General features: G+C 38.1%; 1 protein-coding gene across 1 annotated transcript; it reads right to left on the reverse strand.

The window, feature by feature from the left end:
* Positions 1–882: 882 nt before the first annotated feature.
* Positions 883–20932, reverse strand: LOC136241668 (cadherin-23-like). The gene is made up of 16 exons (XM_066032920.1): positions 20512–20932; positions 20047–20178; positions 19389–19958; positions 18789–19045; positions 18310–18476; positions 4697–14796; positions 4339–4608; positions 4200–4288; positions 3532–3748; positions 3119–3375; positions 2807–3048; positions 2599–2750; positions 2448–2489; positions 1805–1831; positions 1637–1754; positions 883–1251 (listed from the first exon to the last, which is right to left on the reverse strand). Exons 1-16 carry the CDS (start codon positions 20900–20902, stop codon positions 981–983), a joined length of 13302 nt encoding a protein of 4433 aa, XP_065888992.1. The 5' UTR covers positions 20903–20932; the 3' UTR covers positions 883–980.
* Positions 20933–22827: the final 1895 nt, after the last annotated feature.

The raw sequence follows: 22827 nt of genomic DNA on the forward strand, positions 1-22827 counted from the left end.
CAGCCAAGCTGTAAAAAACTTCTCCAGCAGTGCTCCATAATGTCACTGACTTGATCTGTCAAAGTGACAGACCAACATGCAATATGGTCAGCCTACATATTATAGTAAGCAGTTTACATACACAATAATGCAGCTTATCATAATGTGATCGGTCGTTGTGGCTTTTGGGTCGGAATTATATTTAATGACAGATGACAGGCTGTTAATGTTATTTTGAGCCCTGCTCCAGGTGCATACATTGTGCACACTTGGCTGTTTTTGGATGGTAGATGGTATGGTAAGAGTGGAAATTAAATGTTGAAGAAAAAGTGCTATTAAAGTCCATACTCTAAGGTTGTGATAATCATTTTGGAATTTGGTTAACTGCAAGTTCAGGTATTGAATATGTATCTAACAAGGAAGCTGCATGTAAGTAAAATGATGAATATTGAGTCTATATACTGCCTTTTTCAAGGTTATAACTTTCAGCATTAGCAGTTTCAAATACCGTATCGTATTAGTAATTGTACTGTACTTGTGATAACATTGTGCTATTATTTGTCATGTGTAATTTTCTTGTAATAGACGATATGCACATCGTAAATGCTTACAAACGTGTGATTCTTTAACATGTTACAATGGTGACCAAATGTATTGTGATTTAGCTATTGGGGAAAAGTGCAATTCGCTTCATTGTGTCTACAGTAGACCAGCTACAGGCTTTTTTGGGAGCTCTTACTGGAATGTAATGTATTACAAGTGAAAAGCCATGCCCGTAGCTCTAGTGGTGAGTTATTGTCCAAGCCACATTTGCTGCCTATACTTTAATATGGAATTTGGGATATTCGGTCACTGTTGAGACTCGGCACCGTTCATGCTTTATCCTCTATTGTGTAGCCAGAGTAATACAATTGTACAAAATATAAATAACAGCACATTTTACGTGCACACATAACTTACAACACACACAATTAATGATCACACTGTATAGTGTAAAATAATTAGCTTAGCAAGACAGTTTCACTGCTGACACTTCGGGTTCCGTCTTCACTAGTTATTCGTGTGATGGCACTTTTCTCAACAGGTTTAGTAACTCCTTCAAGTTTGGTGATTACAGGTGCATCGACATAATTTGGATTTTCAAATGCAGTGTCATCACGGGTGGCAGTTTCTTTGGTAAAGGCTGGATTATCAAACTGTCCCACAACTGTTTGTCTTCGGAATGTACCACCTTCTGCTCTCAAAGCTGATGCTGTTTTAGGTTGCTCAACTCTGCAAATACATAACCTCTGACATGTATATAGTATTTTAAAATTTCATACTGTTTACCATACAGAGGGAACCAGCTAAAGTGCATTTGGAAAAATAAATTTTGGCGAATTCAAGCTCGATGTTTAGTTATAAAGATGTTAATCTCAACTAATTGGTGGATTGAACTTCAGCAAATTTGTAACAAATTTCCTTCCCTCTATACAGTAGTTGGAAAATTTAATAGCCGAAGTTTTTAAAAAAGCACTCTTCAAATGCATTATATAGTAACTATTTGAAAATACAATAGCTAGCAGAAGTGATATTTACTTACTAAATGATGTGGCATTATTATAACCAAGAAATCAATAGCTTAAAAATAATATGTTACCTTCAAAAAATTACTTACCCATATTCATTATTCTTTCTGTAGTATTTAATGCCCACGTAAGCTCCTAGCAGTGCCAATACCACCAGTACTGCTAATATTGCAATAACAATCCCAGCAATTGCACCACCACTCAATCCTGGAATAAATACCGTATACATACAAGATCATTTGTGAACTAATACTTACCACTATCATCATCATCAGTTGAAGTAGCTGCAAACAATAAAATCAATATTTAACAATGCATACCAGTTAAGTGTAATTCAAATTACATATACTAATTATTATACTATAGTCTGTACATGTTCACTTATCTCCTGTAAGATTGAAGAAGTGAACATGTGTTCTCTCATATTTGTATTGCAACAAACACTTTCATGTTAGTAATACTGTATAGTGAAAAATCCCTCAAAAGAAAATATGTGCAATTTATTTATTTGCAACTGTTTTCTGGTTCTACCTTTGTTATAAAAGGACAGTAACCTGGACAATATTACAGTTCAGAAATGTTTTTAACTTCCAGTGCTCAACTCGAAAATTTTGTTATACGGGAATTTCCCATTATGTTTACTCTATACTCCTTCTTAAATTCACTTTAGTGTAAAGGATGTTTTGAAAGCCTCATAACTTGCTTGTTCATTTAAAAAATCTTCACAGTGCCACTAAACGTTCTACGCACAATACAAAACAGGCTACAGAAATTTAGCAGGAGAAAGTTTGTTACTGTATGGGAGAATATAAGGAATTTAACATATATTTGTAGTTGGAAACAATATGTATAGTTTTTTTCCTTGAAGGCATGGTGAATGTGCTTGTTTTATATGCATACCTGGACAGCCATTACTGGCCAAATTTGTATCTGCGTCTGCTCCTAAAGAGATAAAAATTGCAGACATGTAATACATTTGTATATGCATCCATTCATAGGTGTACAAGCATGTGTTTGTGCACACACATAATTATACACATCAACATCATACCTGCTTCAAATGAACATGCTTGGACACCAGTTACAGTACTACCACTCTGTAATGCTGATAGTGTACCACTTTGTTGTAGCACAGCCAGAGCATTTGATGATGTAAGAGGTTGGAATGTTACTTCATCATGTAGGATAAATGTGACTGATACACTGTTGAGAAGATATTTGCTATAAATGATACCATAATAATTATGTAGAATCCATACCCAATGGGATCCAACTCAGACTTTGGTGGTTCTGCAATAGTACCATCAGATAGAGTACACATAGTAATGAGTCCCTCATTTAGAAATTCTCTACAGATCAGTTCTTCAGCATTAGCACCCAGTGGATCTATACCATCTGGACAACCCCAGACCAGTGTAAGATTGTTGATACCACCAGCTGAAATGAATCGTGGTTCACAGATATCAGTGCTATTTGGATCAAGTTCTTGAAGTTGATCAGTCTACGGCAAGTAAAGATAAATGCAAATACTATCAAAATCAAGGAGATTTTCAGTTAATAGTTTATCTTACCAAATCAAACAATGCCTCATCTAACTGATTGGCAGAAACACCTTCACTTAGCTGTATACTCAACCTTTGACCTGAGGTTGTGGGCACACAAACAAATCCATTCATAGTAGCTACTGTTTCTACACATGTTTCATCTTCAGCACAGCTAGTGTCGTTACACGAGATCATATACTGACATCTATGTCCTGTGTTGTTTTCTGGACATGTGCACTGAAACAATCCTACTGTATTGGTGCATGTTCCAGTAAAACATGGATCTAAAAGTAAAGCAATGTAACAACTCAGTTGTATATATATGTATACACATACACAAGTACATACTGTATATACATACACAATATGTACATCCACATACGCACGTATGCCTACACACATGCATGTACATGTTTACACATGCTAGTAGGAATGCTTACTATCAGTGGCACATTCATCCAGATCTTCTTGGCAATTGACTCCAATAAAAGTGGCAGGACAGGCACACTCATAACCACCAGTTGCATTTTCATTTAATGCACACCTTCCATTGTTCACACAAGGATTAGGGTAACAGGGACCAGGTTCACAAAACCCATCTGCTTGTGGAACAGCAGTCACTTCAGCACCTTCGCCAGTCGACTCCTCTAGAATATCCTGTTAAGAGTACATACTGCTATACACTACCCATACATGTACAATAGTATAATGAACAGGGATCAGCAGTCTATTTTACTTTTTTCCCACCTACTTTTCTTTCTTTAAGTTTCCATCTACTATGCATGACATTTTTGCTCAGTATTAAATTAATGTTAATTGGCTATAGAGTAATTTTACTGACTATTGTAGTAGACTATCTCAATCTTCACTTGCTCTTCCCATACATCATTGGCTATAATATTATTATGTTATCATGTGCAACTGTTCCATGTTAAATTTACAAAGTTTATGTTCCCTGTGAAAAATTACATCTATTATGCCACTCTATGCCTTTTCCAACCTATTCTGAACCAAATTTTTCTGGCAAAATAATGACACATCCCCAGCTGAGAAGTAAGCATTTAACTGATTGAATTTTGTGAAATTTGCTGTCTGACTTCATGCATACCTCAATCATGTCAACATCTAGGTTGTGACAAGTACCATCTTCATTGGGGTTGTTGATGAATAGGGTGGTAGTTACTAGTTCATTATCGTCTAGAAACATGTACAAATTAAGAGCTAAACAAGATTAATCAGTAACCAACCAAATACAACTAGTACTGCAGTTGTAGACATCACCTCTCCAGCATCATTACTAGCTACACAGTGGTACCTGCCCTGGTCATCTCTTGTTACGCTGGTAATCTGTAGAAATTGTCCAATTTGGACTACTCTGCTATTCAAAGTCGCTTCAGCATCGTTGTGATAAAATGTGACTTGTGGTACAGGCACACCGGTGGATGTGCACCTCAACAATACAAGTCGACCTAATTCAACAGCTTCGTCTTCAGGATGACGAACAATTACAGGAACAGCTACAGAAAGAATGGAATTATGTTTGTGTGTGTTCATAAATACATTGCTTGACCAAAATAACTGATTACTGCAAATATTTCAACTTACTATGTACACTGATGAAGGCAGAAATGGACTGAATATTGCCCACACTTGATCTGGCAATACATGAATATGCTCCGACATCATTGAAATCCACATTCCCCAGGTCTAATATAGGATTACTGGATTGGTTTGTGATGAATGATCCATTTAGCTGCCACTGGTATGTTACAGGTAGATTGCTGATTGCGCTACAGTTAAGCTGTACTGGGGTCCCAAATGTGTAGTTCTCAGAAGCAGGGTTTTCTACTGAGCACAGTGTACCTACACTTAACTGCCTTGTAGCTTCATCCAAACTGAACTCCATTAGTTGACAGGGAAATCCATTATTGACTTCTACAGTAGCAAATCCAGACATTGAAGGTGTACCCATATCTGTTGCATTAATACCAATGGTGTGTGTATCCAGTCCATTGCTATCATTGGTGCGTGTTATAGTGTCAATATTCAAACTGAACCGTCCATTTTCATTAACATCAGCGTCAGAGACACCATTAAATGTCACTAATAGTTGTGTTTGTGGGTCACTATATGTGACAGAATATGTGTCAGGATTAAATACAGGTGCATTGTCATTGATATCTGTTATTGTGAGTGTTACAAGCATTTCAGCAAATCCTGATATACCAGTAAAGGTCCCAGCTTGGACTGTGAACTGGTATTCACTGATGTCCTCCCTATCTAAAGAACGGTCTAAAAATACTTCTCCAGTTTCAAACACTAGCGTGAATGTAGTGAAAAATGCATTATTTCCTTCAGTCAGAGCTTGATAAAACACTACACCATCAAGATCCTTTGCTGTACACTGTGTGACAATAGTATTAATAGAGGTGTCCTCTGGTATATCGGCATCACATGGACCATCAAATACCAGTGGAAATTCATTAACATCAAATATTGTTACATTTACTATAGTTGAGGATGTTAAGGCTGGAATACCACCATCAGTAGCAATGACTGTTACATCGAATTGATTCTGTTCTTCAAAGTTGATACTTCCACTTACCAGAAATCGACCTGATTGTTCGATACTGAATTGTGAGCTTGTATCAGGTCCAAGAGAATAGGTGACATCTGCATTAACACCTATATCTGCATCAGATGTGGAAATTGTCAATAAAGGAATTGAGACACCACCGTCTGAAGAAGCATCCTCAGGTATTGTCCCACTGTATGGAGTGTCTAGGAACACTGGTGGATTATCATTGATGTCAGTGACATTTATGGTAACTTGCATTGAACTAGATCTTGGTAATGTTCCATTGTCAGCAGCTACTACCTGAAACATGTAAACATCTACTGTTTCTCTATCCAATGTAGTAGTGGTGGTGATAATACCAGTACTATCAATGGAAAATGGGAGTGATTCGTCAGAAATGGAATATAGGACATTTCCATTCTCCCCTTGGTCAGGATCAGTAGCTAGTAATTCTAAAATAACACTGTTTAAACGAATGTTTTCTGGAAAGCTAAGCTGTGAATCAAATGGAGCAAATTCGGGTGTATTATCATTTATATCTAGCAATTGAATGGTAACTTGAACTTGTGAAAATAATGAAGGTGAACCATTATCTTCAGCTTGTATGGTAATTGTTACTTGTGAGTTAGGTGGTATAAATATATTCATTAACTCTAGTTCTTCCCTATCAAGCATTGATGTTGTGCGTATCTCTCCTGATTCCACATCAATGCTAAACAAACCAGCAACATTTGTAACTATTATATAATTGAGATCACCATTATCACCACTGTCAGCATCAGTAGCCACAACAACACCAACTGAACTGTTCATTGGCATTTCCTCCATAATGACAAATGGACCAGATTGGTTGAACACTGGTGTGTTGTCATTTTCATCAATTACGTTCACATACAAGTTAATGGTATTTATAAATGCTCCATCATTGGCAGTTACGACTAGACTATAAGATTGTTGGCTTTCAAAATCTAACATTTGTGCTAATGTTACTGAACCAGTGAGTTGATCGATGGCGAACACTTCAGCCATATCACCAGACAACTGGAATGTAATTGTATCACCATTCTCTACATTGGCAACTCTGAATTGGGTAATACCAGTGCCGACTGCAGCAAGTTCAGATATTGAAACATTTGTAATTCCATTCAATGAAGGAGGCTGGTCATTCACATCTAGTAGTGATATAGTTACAGTAGCTGATCCATTCAGTGAGGGATCACCGCCATCAACTGCAAATATTGTTATTGTATGGGTGGACTCAGTATCAAAGTCTAACATAGATGCTGTGAAGAGTGACCCATTTGGAGCAACACTAAAGAGACTACTTGCCATATCAGAAGGTAACATATACGTGATATCAGAATTGGGAGGTATATCAGCATCGGTTGCAGTCACAGTAAGAATAAGATAGTTCTGTGAAACATTTTCAAACAGCATTTCTGAATAAGTTGGTGGGTCAAATATTGGGGCATTATCATTGACATCATCTACCGTAATATTGACTCTGGCCTGTGATGACCTTCCTGGGATATCAGTAGCAGCAACTGTTAGCTCATACATGTCTAATGCTTCCCTATCAATACTACCACTAACAGTGATGTTGCCACTAACTGTATCAATGGCAAATGCATTGTCAGTATTTCCACTGACGATAGAATAACGCACTTCTCCAAATGCACCGGAATCTTCGTCAGTAGCAACCACAGCCACTACAAATGTTTCAGTAGCACTGTTCTCTTCTACTGATGCTGTATAAGGGTTCATGCTAAACACTGGGGAATTGTCATTCTCATCAATCACATTAATTGTTATGGAGTGTGCAGGTGATGATAAGCCATCTGGATTGGCTACCATCACAGACACTATGTATTCCGTTTCTGTCTCATAGTCCAAGTTGCCAATTAGAGTGATGGCACCCGTTGTACTATTAATGGCAAACAATGGTGAACCAGAGATTGAAAATATAATCGGATCACCTCCAACATCATTATCACTTGCTGACAACTGCACAATTAGTTCTCCTACAGGGGTCAATTCTCTCACATCTACTTGACTAACAGGATTAACCAGCTGAGGAGCATTGTCATTAGTTTCATTTATATGAAATTCCACATTACTCATAACTGACAAAGCAGGACTGCCATTGTCTGTTACTTGAAGTGTGCCCGTCAGTACAAAGTTTGGTGGCAAGTTAACTCTGTCGAAACTTTCTCTATCTATCCGTGATGCAACAGATACTTCACCAGTATTAGGATCAATGGAAAAATACCTTGTAATTTCACTTGAAGGAAATGAGTAAGTGAGAACAGCATTTTCACCAGAATCAGCATCCATTGCTGTAACACTACCAAGAGAAGTGTTGACCGGTACTTCCTCATTTAACATGAACGGTCCTGCAGATGTTATTTGTGGGGCATTGTCATTTTCATCAAGAACATTAACACGTAGTATATTGTTATCTTGAAATAATCCATCGCTTACTGTGATCTGTAAAGTGTATGACTGTATTGTCTCAAAATCTAATGGTGCGGTTAAGTTAATTAAACCTGACTGATCATCAATTGCAAAAGTGTTGGTGATGTTTAGTGAAAATGTAAGCATCTCTCCTTCCTCTCCTATAGCAGTGAACTGTGCTACTCTACTGCCTACAGCTGCTGACTCAGAAATATTAACAACATCATCACCACTGAGTTCAGGAGCTAGATCATTCTGATTAAGTACAGTGATCTCAATATCAGCTGTGCCAGTTAGTGAGGGGTTGCCACCATCTACTGCCATGATCATGAATGAATACATTTGTTGTGTTTCAAAATCCAGCCCTTGTGTAAGACTTACAACTCCATCCTGTGCTACAGCAAAAAGGGAGCTACCTGGTCCAGATAGTGAGATTGTGATTTGGTTATTAGGAGCAGTGGCATCCTCATCTGTAGCTATTGCTCGGAATAGTGTAGTTCCTATACTACCTGCTTCTGAAACATCCACACTGTACGTGTCATTATCAAAAGATGGACTGTTATCATTAACATCAGTGACCATTATATTGACTGTTGACATGGAAGTCCGAGGTGTACTCCCTAAATCTGTAGCTATGACTGTGAATGTCAACATAGCGGTGACTTCTCTATCTATGCTGCCTCTGACAGTAATCTTACCAGTAGTAGCAGCTATAGCAAACAAATCTCCATCAAGACCACTTCCAATAGAATAACGTACTTCACCAAGTGTACCAGAGTCTGCATCAGTGGCCGATACATTTAGGACAGCAGTACCAACAGGACTGTTTTCTTCTACTGATGCCATGGATGGATCCATTGTGAAGATTGGAGAATTATCATTCACATCAAGCACCCTGATTGTTATGGAGTGATTAGTTTGGAAGAGACCATCAGGATTAGCTGCAGTTACGATGACTGTATATTCAGTATCTGTCTCATAATCCAAAGCACCATCGAGTGTGATGACACCAGTTGACATATCAATGCCAAATAATGAAGAGCCTGAAACTGAATATATTATCATTGCATTTGCTCCGATATCAGCATCACTTGCTGTAAGAACAGTCACCTCATGTCCAGATGAAGCAGATTCCAGCACATCAACTTCAGTAGGTGGATTAATGAACACAGGAGCATTATCGTTGATGTCATTTAGAGTTATCACAACATCTGTCAGTGAGAAGAGAGATGGGGTACCACTATCAGTTGCCTGTACTTGAAATGTCATTTGTGACTGAGGTGGTGTGAAGAGGTTCTGTTGAGCTAGTGCTTCTCGATCAAGGACATTGGCACTCAAAATCTCACCAGTATCTGAGTCAATTGTGAAGAAATTTGCAGTACTAGGTTGCACAAATGAGTACGTTATCATCGCGTTTGGTGGTGAGTCTGCATCAGTAGCTGATACACTCCCAACAGACGTGTTAGCAGATGATTCTTCATCAATCGACAATCCATTCATAGGTTCAAATATAGGAGCATTGTCATTTTCATCAAGAACTGTTATATTAAGCTCTGAGACAGTAACAAAACTCCCATCATCCACAAATACATTTAGATAGTAAAACATTGTTGTTTCATAGTCAAGTGGTTGTACTAGAGTTACCACCCCAGTAGTAGAGTCAATTGTAAAATCGTCACTTTGACTACCATTAAGAAAATATGTGAATGTATCAGTACTGTCTCCACTTGCATTGTATTGAACTATCTGAGACATTACTGGTGTGAGTTCTGAAACATTTCTAGTTTGATCACCACTCAATACTGGTGGCTGATCATTGACATCAAAGACTGTTACTATTACTTCTGCTGAGCTATTCAGTGATGGAGATCCACGGTCGGTTGCCACCACTGTCAACACATAACTTGATATTGCTTCAAAATTTAATTGAGAATTAAGCCTAATCAAACCATTATCACTTGAGATAGAAAAGACACTGGTGTTTGTTAAGCTGTAGTCAATTTGAGAATTTACATTTCCAGGCTCGTCAGCATCAGTTGCAATTACAGTAATAACTTCAGTTTGATTGTCTGCATCTTCTCGTATGCCAGCCATGTACGGTGTTTGCTGGAATACTGGAGTGTTGTCATTATCGTCACTAACTGTAACCACTACTTCTGCAGAAGATGATCTTGCAGGAATGCCATAATCTGTGGCAACTACCACTAATCTGTGCTGAGCTGTGGTCTCTCTGTCTAACATTATATCTGCTGTAATAAGCCCAGTACCAGGAGCAATGGAAAAGATGTCATCGCCATTTTGCAGAGTATACACGACTTTACCAAATTCACCAGTATGTGTATCAGCATCTGAAGCTGATACTGTAGTCACCATAGCATTGACGTTATTATTTTCACGAATAGTTGTAGTGTAAGTACTTAGGGTAAAAACTGGAGAGTTGTCATTTTCATCTATTACATCAACAATTTGAACCATAGTATCTGTATTTAAACCATCTGTTGCTGTAATATTTATGATGTGGCTTTGCAAAGTTTCAAAGTCTAGGCTTTGTGCAACTGTGATTATGCCAGTTTCAGCATCAATTGTAAAAGAAGAACTGGCATCGGTACTACTAAATTCTATTTGGGAGTTGATGCTATCCACATCAGCATCTGTTGCTGTTATCGTTGCTATCTCCATACCTATTGTAGCATATTCTGAAACATTTACTTCTGTTGTAGGCTGAATTATTGGAGGATTGTCATTGATGTCTCTTAAAGTGAAAACAGCTTGTGCTTCAGCTGACATGCTGGGGGATCCACCATCAACAACTCGGATAGTGAATGTTTCTGAAAAGGAAGGGGGAAAGAATGCACTTATTGTTTCTGAGTCTAGAACTGCAGCAGTTCGGATTACTCCAGTTGTAGCATCAATATTAAAGTAGACATTAGTATCACTAAATGAGAAAGTAAGTCGAGCGTTTGCTCCAGAGTCTACGTCAAAAGCTACTACCATTCCAACTTCAGTATTTTGTGGCATTTCTTCAGATATTATGAAAGGACCAGGAGGTGCAATTTGTGGAGCATTGTCATTTTCATCTAAGACATTGACAGTGAGAGTAGAGGAATCTGAAAATAATCCATCACTAACAGACACTTGTAAAATGTAGCTGTCTCTAGACTCAAAATCAAGGCTAGCAGCAAGAGTGACAACCCCACTTTGTGCAGTGATGTTAAAAGTTCCTGTTGAATCTCCAGTCAATGAAAATACTAGAGTTTCCCCATCTTCACCAGTTGCATTGAACATAGCAATTTCAGTTGTCAATTCGGTGCCCTCTGAAACACTGACAACTTGATTATCACTTATCACTGGGGGTTCATCATTTATGTTGATAACCATTATGGTGACTGTAGTGGGATCAGAAGTTTGTGTTGGGATGCCCTGGTCTTGTGCTGTCACTGTCACTGTGTACATCCTCTGAGTTTCAAAATCAAGTTCTGATACTAGTGATAGCACACCATCACTAGAAAGCGAAAATTTACTGCCATCATTTCCTGCAGTAATGGAATAAGTGACCATAGAGTTCAGGGTGTTTGGTTCATCTGCATCTGTGGCAATGAGGGTCAAGATGTTGCCGGTAGAAGTATCCTCACGCACACTGAGTGAATATTGTGGCTGTTGGAAGATAGGTCTGTTGTCATTTTCATCAAGTACACGAATTCTAACACTGGCTGTACTCATTCTTGATGCAGTTTGCCTCTTTTTGGATGTTCCCAGGTCTGTAGCTGACACAACAAGTACATAATTATCAAGAGTTTCCCTATCAATGCTGCCATTGACAAGTATTGCTCCACTACTAGAATTAATGCTGAACACATCATCAATGTTTCCACTAACTATTGAATACCGTACTTCTCCAAACATACCAGAATCAGCATCAGTTGCCAATACCATTACCACAGGTACACCATTGGCACTGTTTTCTGTTACTTCAGCTATATAAGGATCCATTGAAAACACTGGGGAATTGTCATTCTCATCAACTACCAATATCCTGATAGAGTGATTAGATGATACTCCATCAGGATTAGCAGCAGTAATGGTTACTGCATACTCAGTTTCCATCTCATAATCCAAACCACCAACAAGGCCAATGTCACCAGAAGAAGGATCAACGTCAAACAAAGAGGACCCAGTAATTGTGAAGATGATGACAGCATTGTTACCAATGTCATTATCTGTAGCTTGTATTGTTGAGATTATGGATTGAACAGCAGTACCCTCCAGGACTTCAATTTCAGATGGTGGATTGACAAACTCTGGAGCATTGTCATTGATATCCCGCAGCCGAACCATTACAGTTACACTTGTACTGAGAGATGGAGTTCCATTGTCTGTAGCTGTTACCGTAAATGACAAACTTGAACCTAAGACTTCCCTATCAAGCTGTTGAGCTGTACGTATCTGACCAGTCGATGTTATCGTAAACATGCCACCAGGAGAAGATGAATACGTTACTACTCCATTATTACTGGAGTCAGCATCTGTGGCAACTACAGTCCCTACCATGGTTCCTTGTGGTTCCTCTTCATCTATTGTAAATGGTCCAAATGTTATGAACACTGGAGCATTATCATTTTCATCCAGCACATTAACAGTCAATGTTGATGAATCAGACATCTGACCATCAGAAACAGTTACTGTCAACACGTACTGCTGGATGACTTCGTAATCCAAGGACTGTACAAGAGCTACCATACCATTTGAATTAATTGAAAATACTTCATGCTGGTCCCCAGATAATTCAAACTCCAAGACATCTCCCATCTCCTGAGTGACAGTAAATGTAGCTACAACAACGCCAGTAGCAGTTGACTCACTCAAATCAATCTCCTGATTTCCACTTAGCACTGGAGGTTCATCATTTAGATTCAGTACAGTTACAAGTATCATGGCAGTGCTGTTCATGCGTGGGGACCCACCATCTGTAGCTGCCACTACTAAAGAATATGATTGAACGGTTTCAAAGTCAAGTGGGGCTTGAAGTGACAAGACTCCACTAGTTCCAGACAGAGAAAACACTCCACCAGTGTTTCCACTTACGATACTGTAAGTAATGGCAGAATTTGGTGTACCTGGCTTGTCAGCGTCTGTAGCTACAAGTGTTAAATGGTCAGATGGAACACTAGCATCCTCACGGATGGACAGGGTATATTGCGAGCGCTGAAACACTGGTGCGTTGTCATTTTCATCGCCTATAGTGATTCTTACTGTGGTCCTATCTGTTCGAGATGGGCTACCCCTATCCCGAGCCCTAACAGTTAACGTATATTCACTAATTGTTTCTCTATCAATCACTGAATTTCCACTAACAGTAATAGTTCCACCAACTTCATCAATCCTGAAAGCATTGTTAACATTCCCACTTACAATTGAATATCGAACTTCCCCTGGTATCTCCAAATCAGCATCATTTGCTAGCACACTTGTAGCAGTTATACCAAGATCACTGTTTTCTGCTACTGTTGCAGTGTAAGGATTCATAGTGAATATTGGAGAATTATCATTCTCATTTATAACAAAAATTTCTATGACATGTGGCAAAGATGATAGACCATCAGGATTAGAAGCGACAACAGTTACTTCATGTTTGGTCGCTACTTCATAATCCAAGCTCCTAACAAGAGTGATGGCTCCTCCTGTTCTATCAATTGTAAACAAATCAGACCCAGTAAGAGTATATATCACATCACGATTGACACCTCTATCAGCATCAGTAGATGCAACCTGAATAGCAGCATCTTCTACTTGTATACTTTCAGAAAGATTGACAGTAGATGGTGCAAAGATCAGAGGACGATTGTCATTGACATCAGTTACAATAAATGTCAGTGTTGTCGAAATTCCTAGTGAAGGAGAGCCTCCATCAGATGCAGCAAAGTTGACTACATATCTATCTTGAGTTTCTCTGTCAAGTGCTGACCTTAAACTAATTTGACCAGCATTGTTAACTGTAAATATTGTGTTTGGGCTTAGTGTTAAAGTCAGCTGACCATTTGGAATACTGGAAGAATCAGGATCTCTTACTACAATCTGATGGTTGGTAAGACCTGGTGACATGTCTTCAGGCACCCTAAAGATGCAGTTGTTATTAATGGCACATTGTGTCAAGAAAAATGGTATCTGATTTACATCATCAATGTTGATACGTTGTGTGGTTGTGCCTGTCATTCGAGGGGATCCTCGATCTCTTGCCTGAATGGTCAATGTGTAGAATGGGGTAGTTGTATGGTTTAGTCTAGCAGCTGTTGTTATTTCACCAGTGACAGAGTTTATGTTAAATGCATTGTCTGTATTGCCTCCTGTTATAAAATATCTTATCTCCCCATTGGAGCCAAAGTCTGGATCAGTGGCGCTCACTTGTACAACATCAGTGTTCACTGGAACTGTTTCCAGAATGTTAACTGGCATTGTTGGTACAAATGTTGGACTGTTAGCATTCACAGCAACTACTGTTACAATAACAGTGGTTCTTCCTCGTTGGCAGTCATCAGTTCTGAGGTAAGCTATAACTACCAATTCATAGTTATCCTGAACAGTAATATCAAGTGGTTCAGTCAAAAATATTTCTCCAGTTCCAGGATTAATTCTGAATCTACCAGCTGAGTTTCCCTCAGTAATATTAAAGAAGTACCTGCACATGATAATTATATCATACAATATGGTAGCACTGTATAGTAGGGATCATGAAGGTTTGGGCTTTCATGCTCCCCAAAAAAACCAGCCTCACTTTCCTTCATAACAGTTTGACGGTATTGGTTAGGCATAACCAAGCCTTCAAATCTTTCCAACAAGCTAGATATGGTTAATTCTACAGGAAATGTTGCTTCAGTCCGAGACATACCTTTTTGCCAACTGCAGTTGCTACAGTGCATGCATCATGGTGCTCCATTTATTTCTTCACTGCAATGTAGATGTTGATTCATGGTAATGTGTGGTGGCTTCAGTGCAGCTGGCTGTCACAAAAAATGTCCGTAATTTTCATAGTGACTGGATTGATTGCAGAGATGCTTCTTGTACTGTTCTTTGTTTGCAATGCTGTTAGCTGGAAGAAAAGGCTGAAAATGAAGTCAAATGGCAACATAACTTTCCAGCAATTGACGTAGTTGGGTTTTAAAATAATATTTCTAATCTTTCCGTATGTGTTGGTTCACTAGTATTAATTACAAAAAAATAAACAAATAAAAAATTTCAGCAGGGACCATAGAAATAAAAGCAACGAAACCTCTGCTTATAAAATTGAGTCGAAAATATTCACAGGAAATGTACATCATTCTCAATGTATTATTTTGTCAGTAACATCAGATGATTATTACTATGTACACACAGAAAAATTTGGAATTTTCATCTAGAGTAGGAACCATAGCACATTGATAAAACAAGCTAGAGCAGTGCACGATATTAAATCACAGTAAAACAATAAGAAGTGTTATATCCCTACTGTGCATTTCCATTATGGTACTGTGTCTTGAGCACAGTAGGGATACAACACTTCGTATCGTTTTACTGTGATTAATATTGTGCACTACTCCAGTTTGTTTCAGTACTTATTATCGATGTGCTATGGCCCCTACTCTAGTTGAAGATTCCAATTTTTTTTGTGTACTTGTTTGTTAACTTTTTTTGTAAATATTATTATTATGACTGGTGAACCCACGCATACCGCATCAGAAATGGTGCTGCTGCACACCCCAGCTATATCAATTATCGTCTGAAAAGCGAAGTATCCATCACACTTTGTTGTCAGCTATGTTCAACCCGTTACACAGCATTCCTGATCTAGAACTGTTTGAAAAGCACCTCCACAATCCATGCATACTGAAAGAAATGGTGCCGCATGTCCAGTTATATCAATTATCATCTGAAAGTGAAGTATCCGTTATGCTTTGTTGTTGGATATGTTCAACCCGTTACACAGCAGTACGAATTGAGAACTGTTTGAAAAGCACTTCTGCAATCAAAACGGCCACTATGAAAAATATGGTCGATTTTCATTACAAAGGGAAGCCATCATGTGCTATCACCAAATCAACACTTTTGCTGTCAGCAAAGATAAATGGGGCACAAAGGAGGACACTGATAAGTCCATGAAGAATGCACTGTACGTACTGCGGTATGCCAAAAGACACCTCTCAGGCCGAAGCGACGTCGAACAGTGAAAAACAAGCCCGTAGCCTTAGCCGTTATCGAGTTACGCTTGTCTGAAGACATCAGTCAGTCAGTCAGTCAGTAGAAAATTCCGTTAAATAAGTAATTTTTAAAATTCCATAGTAACTTAATTGTTGAAAGTGTTTCGAGTCAATCTGAAAGCTTGTTTGGGCTTAGTGTTTTACCTAACTCATCGTTGTCAGGGAAAATTGAGGCTGGTTTTTGGGTGATGTTATTTCGTGGGCCACGCCTACTCCTTTGTGGTCCCTACTATACAGTACTATCATACTGTATGATAGATGCTTCAGTGTTAAAAGATCCATTACTTTGGTTGGTTTGTATATTTACTCCTGTACTTCAACAAATTACATGATTCTTTATTTGTATATGTTCTATTAGAATTTTAACTGCTCTTACTATTAGAGTATTCAATCTGCTATAACAAAACTGTGTTATTGGTTAATGCTTTAAAATGCTAGCATAAGCATAAATTTCTGATTTCTATGCATACCTTATGCCAGCATACAAAATTGCACATATGTAAATGCCTTCATGTTGCCTTGAGTCAGAGTGTCTTCAAATAGATTCAACTTTTAAAACGAAGTCTAATAAGTTTCTACTGAGTGATACCTTAATCAAAAGTAACTCAACAATGACTGGCTCCATGTACTCAACTCTTTTCAACAGTTAGACATTGCTTGGATCCAAGACTTACTGTTTTGCATAGTAGAAACAATGCACACATCATGGACTTATATTAGAGCTGTTTCTGACACTTTGAGTATTATAAAATGGTTTCTCTTTACGCCAGTATCATAATCAGCTTGGACGAGATAATTTATCAAACCAACAAGAAGAAGTGAATATAGGATGACTGCTCTATATGGACTAGAGGATTAGTGGAAATTAACAATGGTAATATTATACTCCTTGGTGCTAATGAACTAGTAGTACACATTTGATCCCTATTTCAGGGCCAAAATTGAGTAAGAAATGAGTTTAGTGGGGGTGGGATGGCAAAAACTACTCTCCTTCCTTGATCGGAGTGGAGTACCAGAAAGCCAGTCTATAAGTTGTCGATCAGGCAAGCCCTACCTGACATACTGCCCGAGCAGCCCTATGGCCCCACTCCAACTGCCGGGGAATAGCCTATCCTATCCTATCCCCTCCTAGTCATGCATGGCTGTACAAAATTGTAGAGTTTATTATGGCTTCAGGTACCTCTATTGTTTCAGCACTTTTATAGCTATGATACTTCAATTTAAATTTACACTTGTACACAAAGTACTTCCTTGATATAGAATCTTTTATATTTTCTCTTTTTCAAAGGTACTTCAATGAAACTTCAGCCACTTAGTTCACTACGATTGTACTATTTAGTTACTGTACAGTATCAAGTTACTGTTATGGAAATTCATAGAACATGAATTGGTGGAGCACATACTCTGTAACAGGTTAAATTAGATTTCTGACATAATTAAAGTGACTTTCTAAAAGCTTGGATTTAAATACGATTTATGGATGCACTATGTACATATAGACACTGTCATTATTTTGCTGGTATATAGCAATGCTCTTGAATTCAATGTTTTAATTTCTGCAAACTTGTAAATTGTGAGAAATCTACAGTACAGTTGGTTAGTTGGTAGGTCAAACAGTATACAGTAGTCCATATAGCATTTTTAACATGTAACTTCTTGGCTTTTAAAGCTGCTACAAATTTATTCAGGATATACTATTAAAAGTGGAATATGAGTTTGAAACTGCCTCACTTAGTGGCTACCTTTTAAATAAATCTGTGCCACGTGACCTTGTCAAGTTGGCTTCAAGCATACATAGCAAAGGTGTTGTAATTCACAAAGTACATTTCCATAAGTATGGCTCCAATAATGAGATGACCTTATCATAATGAGGTCATGAAGTACACTGTTTATGCACTTAAGTAATTCAGTAATTACAACTCCAGACAATATTGACGTATAACATAAATTTGACTTACAGATTATCGTTTGCATCCATAATATCAAGATCTATTACTCTTGTGTTAGCAGGATCACCATTGCCAACATTGACCATGTATTCATCCTCAGCAAACAGCATGCTCCACACAACCATTTGGAATCGGTTGAGAAACCTTGTTATTCCTCTGATACTGACATAGACAATCTAAGGAAAACAGTATTCAGTATATGTACGTACCAATAAGACTTATTTTGAGGGTGAAACTTAAAATATACGTATATAGCTATGTATGAAATGTGATTTCCAGAAACAAGATGAAGCATAGTTGAGCCGTATACCAAATTTAATGCAACTATTGTGCAAAATTCAACCCTTCTTTATTGCTTATGATATCTTCCTATCCTGTGTATTTGCTATAATCATTGGAATAAAAGATGTATTAAATCACATGATAATAATGATCCGTTATGTAACCCCATGTTGGGATATATAAAACTTATCATTTCTTTAACTTACCCTCTTTGATTGTACTCTCACGATGATCCTTCGTCGGTTAACATTGGCATTTTCATTACGTAATGTCACTGCTGTAGGGTTGATTGGACCTGGGTTAACCACCGTAATAGACACATACACTGCACAGTGTCCCACAATGTCGATCTGTTCTATTATGACAGAGTCTGTAAATCTGCCACACTCAACTTGGAAATATTTAAAGTCATCTTCTTCAACCTCTGTTTCGGGTGTTTCTCCAGGAGGAATTACAGCAGGTGCTGAAGGGGGAACACAAAACACATGTATATCATCATATTGATGTACGGGGAAAAAAAGTGTGAATTCTAGAGTTGAGTCTTGGAGGAGGAACACAGATTAAATCTATGATTATGATGTTAAGTTAAATTATACTGGGGGGAGGGACAACTGCCAGATTTTGGTGCTAAACTACAATAATTAATGTACAATATACAATAACTTTTATTTTGTAAAACTTTTTTTTATCAGAGTAGGTTGGCAGTGTCCTAGAGGATAACTTTAGTATTACACAGTATGTTTTTCATTAGCTTGTTCAGATCCTTATAAATTTTAAATAATTATACTAGTATATAATCAACTTACTATCACAAGTTGATCCACTCAACAGTTGCACAAACGCAGCAGCATCAGTGAATGAACGTAACAGGAAAGAATGATCCTCATCTGGATCTGATGCAATCTGCCGTAATTCAGGAGCGTAGACATTTCCTACTCCAATAGTATACACAGTAGCACCACTGGCCAAAAGGTTTCTAGCTGGTGCATCAATCGAATAGTGATTTGAACGGCCATCAGTAATCAAGACAACTACACGAGGAATCCCTGCAGTCACTGGACGTGCAGCACTTAAATCAGGACGGTTAAAAGCTCTTTGTGCTAGGATTAATGCCAGAGCTGTGTGTGTCCAGCCACCTGGGTAACGTGTAGCACCAATGCGGGATACTACTTCTGAAGTGGTTAAATAGTCATCAAAAAGAAAATCTACTCTTGCTCCAGATGAAAATGTGAACAATGCAACATGAGTTGCATCCACTCCAACCTCAAAGAAGTTCACCACTGACTGCATGAACTGTAAGGCCAGAGCATGATTTGATCTCCCAACACTACCAGATTGATCCAATAGAAATAACAAATCCAAATTTGTTTGGCAAACTGCATGGAAAACAACATTCATATTAGTACATATGACACTTCTACCATTGTTTTTTATATATACATTTTTTTAAATTTACAAGCTTACCATCAGGGATGACGCTGACTCTGCAGTAATTTCTGTCAGCATAGATAACCCAATCAAACCCATACAGAACAGCTTGACGTAAAATTGCTGATAGATGACTTCTCCTGGTACCACTGATTCTAGCTGTACGACCTGTATAGGTGCAGACAAGAGACACAGCATTACTAAGAGCATGCAGCTATACAGAATATGACTCCCACATGGTCACCTCCCATATTCCCAATAGTTTCAATGGCGTCTCATGTATAAGGCAAGTTAGCATAACTGGTGGTCAACCACACATCACCCTACTTGTAAGGGTAAGTATGTCACTACTAATCTATGTTATGAATTTAACTAAGCAAAATGCAAGGCAGACAAAAACAAGTTATCATGTTACCATTTACTATCAATGGAGTTAGTTAGCTAATAGCTAGCTATGTAATACATCAGTTACCAGGTAGCTAGCCCGCCCAGGAGACATACCTTCATAGTGTAAAGAATCCGTCCTGTCAGTGACTGTAGTGGACTCAGCATACGCAAGAATTACAGTTAATCTCGCCCTGTAGGTGTCAAAATACCAGTCTGCAAGAATGTCCAGGCGAGCTTTTAGCCTGGAGGTCATAAAACGAGCATCTTCGTTCATGTAAGTGATTCTTGTGTTTGTGTTTCTAACTAGAGTGGCTGTGAATCTTTGCGAGTTTCTTGATAGACGGAGCTTGATTGGCGTGCACTGCTCGTCTTCATCTCGATCTGGGTATTGTGTGCCTTGCCTGAAATCGGGAATCGAATCCTGTTCAAACCGAGTCTGTGTTGAGGAAATTTGAAATAAAGCTCCACAGAAAGCTGCAATTAGCAGCAGCGTTCTCCACTCCATGGCAGCTCAGACTCGACAATAAGTACTACAGCCCTCGCTACAGCCAGCCTCTTGATTTATACTTCGTTAATCACGTGACAGGATGACGTCATATCACAAGCATTTCCGGGATGTGTATTGTAGTCAGCGCAACTGCGTGGTTGTAACTACCATCTTTGTTGTTAAGCTCCACCAGGCCCCAACAGATTTGCATAGGTTGCTATAGCTGCTAGCACCAACTATTAAATACATCAAGGGTTTACAGTAACCATAGATTATATAAATTAGACACAAGATACAACCTACACTAACAAACAGTGTATGTGCGACCGGATATACAAAGTAGACTTATATTAAGCATGTAGACCTATACAGGTAGACTTTATTTTACTTTTTTTAACCACAAAGAGTAAGTGAGTAAATGAAAGGCAAACATCTATAGGAGTATATCGCCTAGAATAGCATAAGATACAAAAACAAAGCATAATTGCAACAATGAAGTTGCTATCAAACAGTACAAGTATATCAGTACAAAACAAATAATAACTTTACAACAGATGCTTTACGACATAGAAACTTATACAAACATGAGGTACAGATCTAGAGAGTGTGGGCACACAATTCTAAAAATACTGTTGACTACAAACCTATATAAGAGCTAATAGATGACAGTAACATGGAGGGAGTGGAAGAATTGGAAAATTAAAAGTAGCTGGAAAAGGTCAAAGGAAAGTGTTTTCACAATAACTGCACTCTAAGCATATTATTATGGTGCACACTTAATTAATTAGCTAGGCAATATTATATATGCATTATATACAGACACTTGACACAACCATAGTTACTACACATGGGATATTGCTAACAGCAGTGGGGTATGACTTGTTACATGGCTTATGTTAAAAGCATACAAGTCAATTCCAAACCTTGAATAAATTCCTTTACCCTGCACTAAACTTATTCCACATGTTGCTAGCTATAGACAGACTGTCATTGTTACTTGCACACTTCTTACTTGGAAAAGTAGCAACATTAGTTTAGAATGACAACTTGTTTCCTGCAATGGTATGGTAGCTACTATAAAAGGAATTAGCTGGTTGTATACACTTTGCTTACTACATGGCATGATATTCTATCAAAAGAAATTCCATTACTTTACATGTACATGGGACCACTTCCTCCACAAACACAAACCAAGTTAGGAACTCTATACTTAACACATCATACCATGTGACTGGAGTGGGTATATAGAGGATTTGATCATTTTGATGCATGCCAATAATTGATCTGTTTTGCTCTGCTTCTCTATAAACATGCTCATGGCTACCTCTAAGCTTTTCACTCACTAGCTGTATATTTATCATCACCGTGCTTTGTGCAAATGTCTGTCATACCTTTCTATATCTGCAACACCAAAATACAATAGTGTATTAGCCCATACATGCAAGTCTCCAAGAATCATAGTACAGGTAGGTACAAGACTTTTAGCTCGACAATTACTGGTAATATTATATATGCATTATATGTGGGCATTTGACACAACCATAGCTACTACACATGGTTACACCTTTAGAAAACATATAAGTTTTGTTTTGGCACTTTTCTTTGCTATACCCAAGCAACACAATTTCACTCCTTAACACATTGGAGTAGGCAGTCATAATATTGATTCCTATATAGTTATCTGGGGAATCTTGATTTACACTGCAAACCTTTCACCCTTTCACTATACAACATTGGCATGGTTTATACAGAATTACTGTGTCAATGTTGAAACATTATTGTAACAGTCTCTAGATGTGGTATGGTCTGGGATCCCATGAAGTTCAACGACTTGTCACCACTGTAAGACTTCAGAAGGTTGCAAAAAAACTGTACAATACATAACAATAATAAGTAACTACTCATTGTAGCATACTGTAACTTAATCAGTCATACAATACACT

The sequence above is a fragment of the Dysidea avara genome, chromosome 12 (assembly GCF_963678975.1).
Source record: "Dysidea avara chromosome 12, odDysAvar1.4, whole genome shotgun sequence".
Classification (NCBI taxonomy): domain Eukaryota; kingdom Metazoa; phylum Porifera; class Demospongiae; order Dictyoceratida; family Dysideidae; genus Dysidea; species Dysidea avara.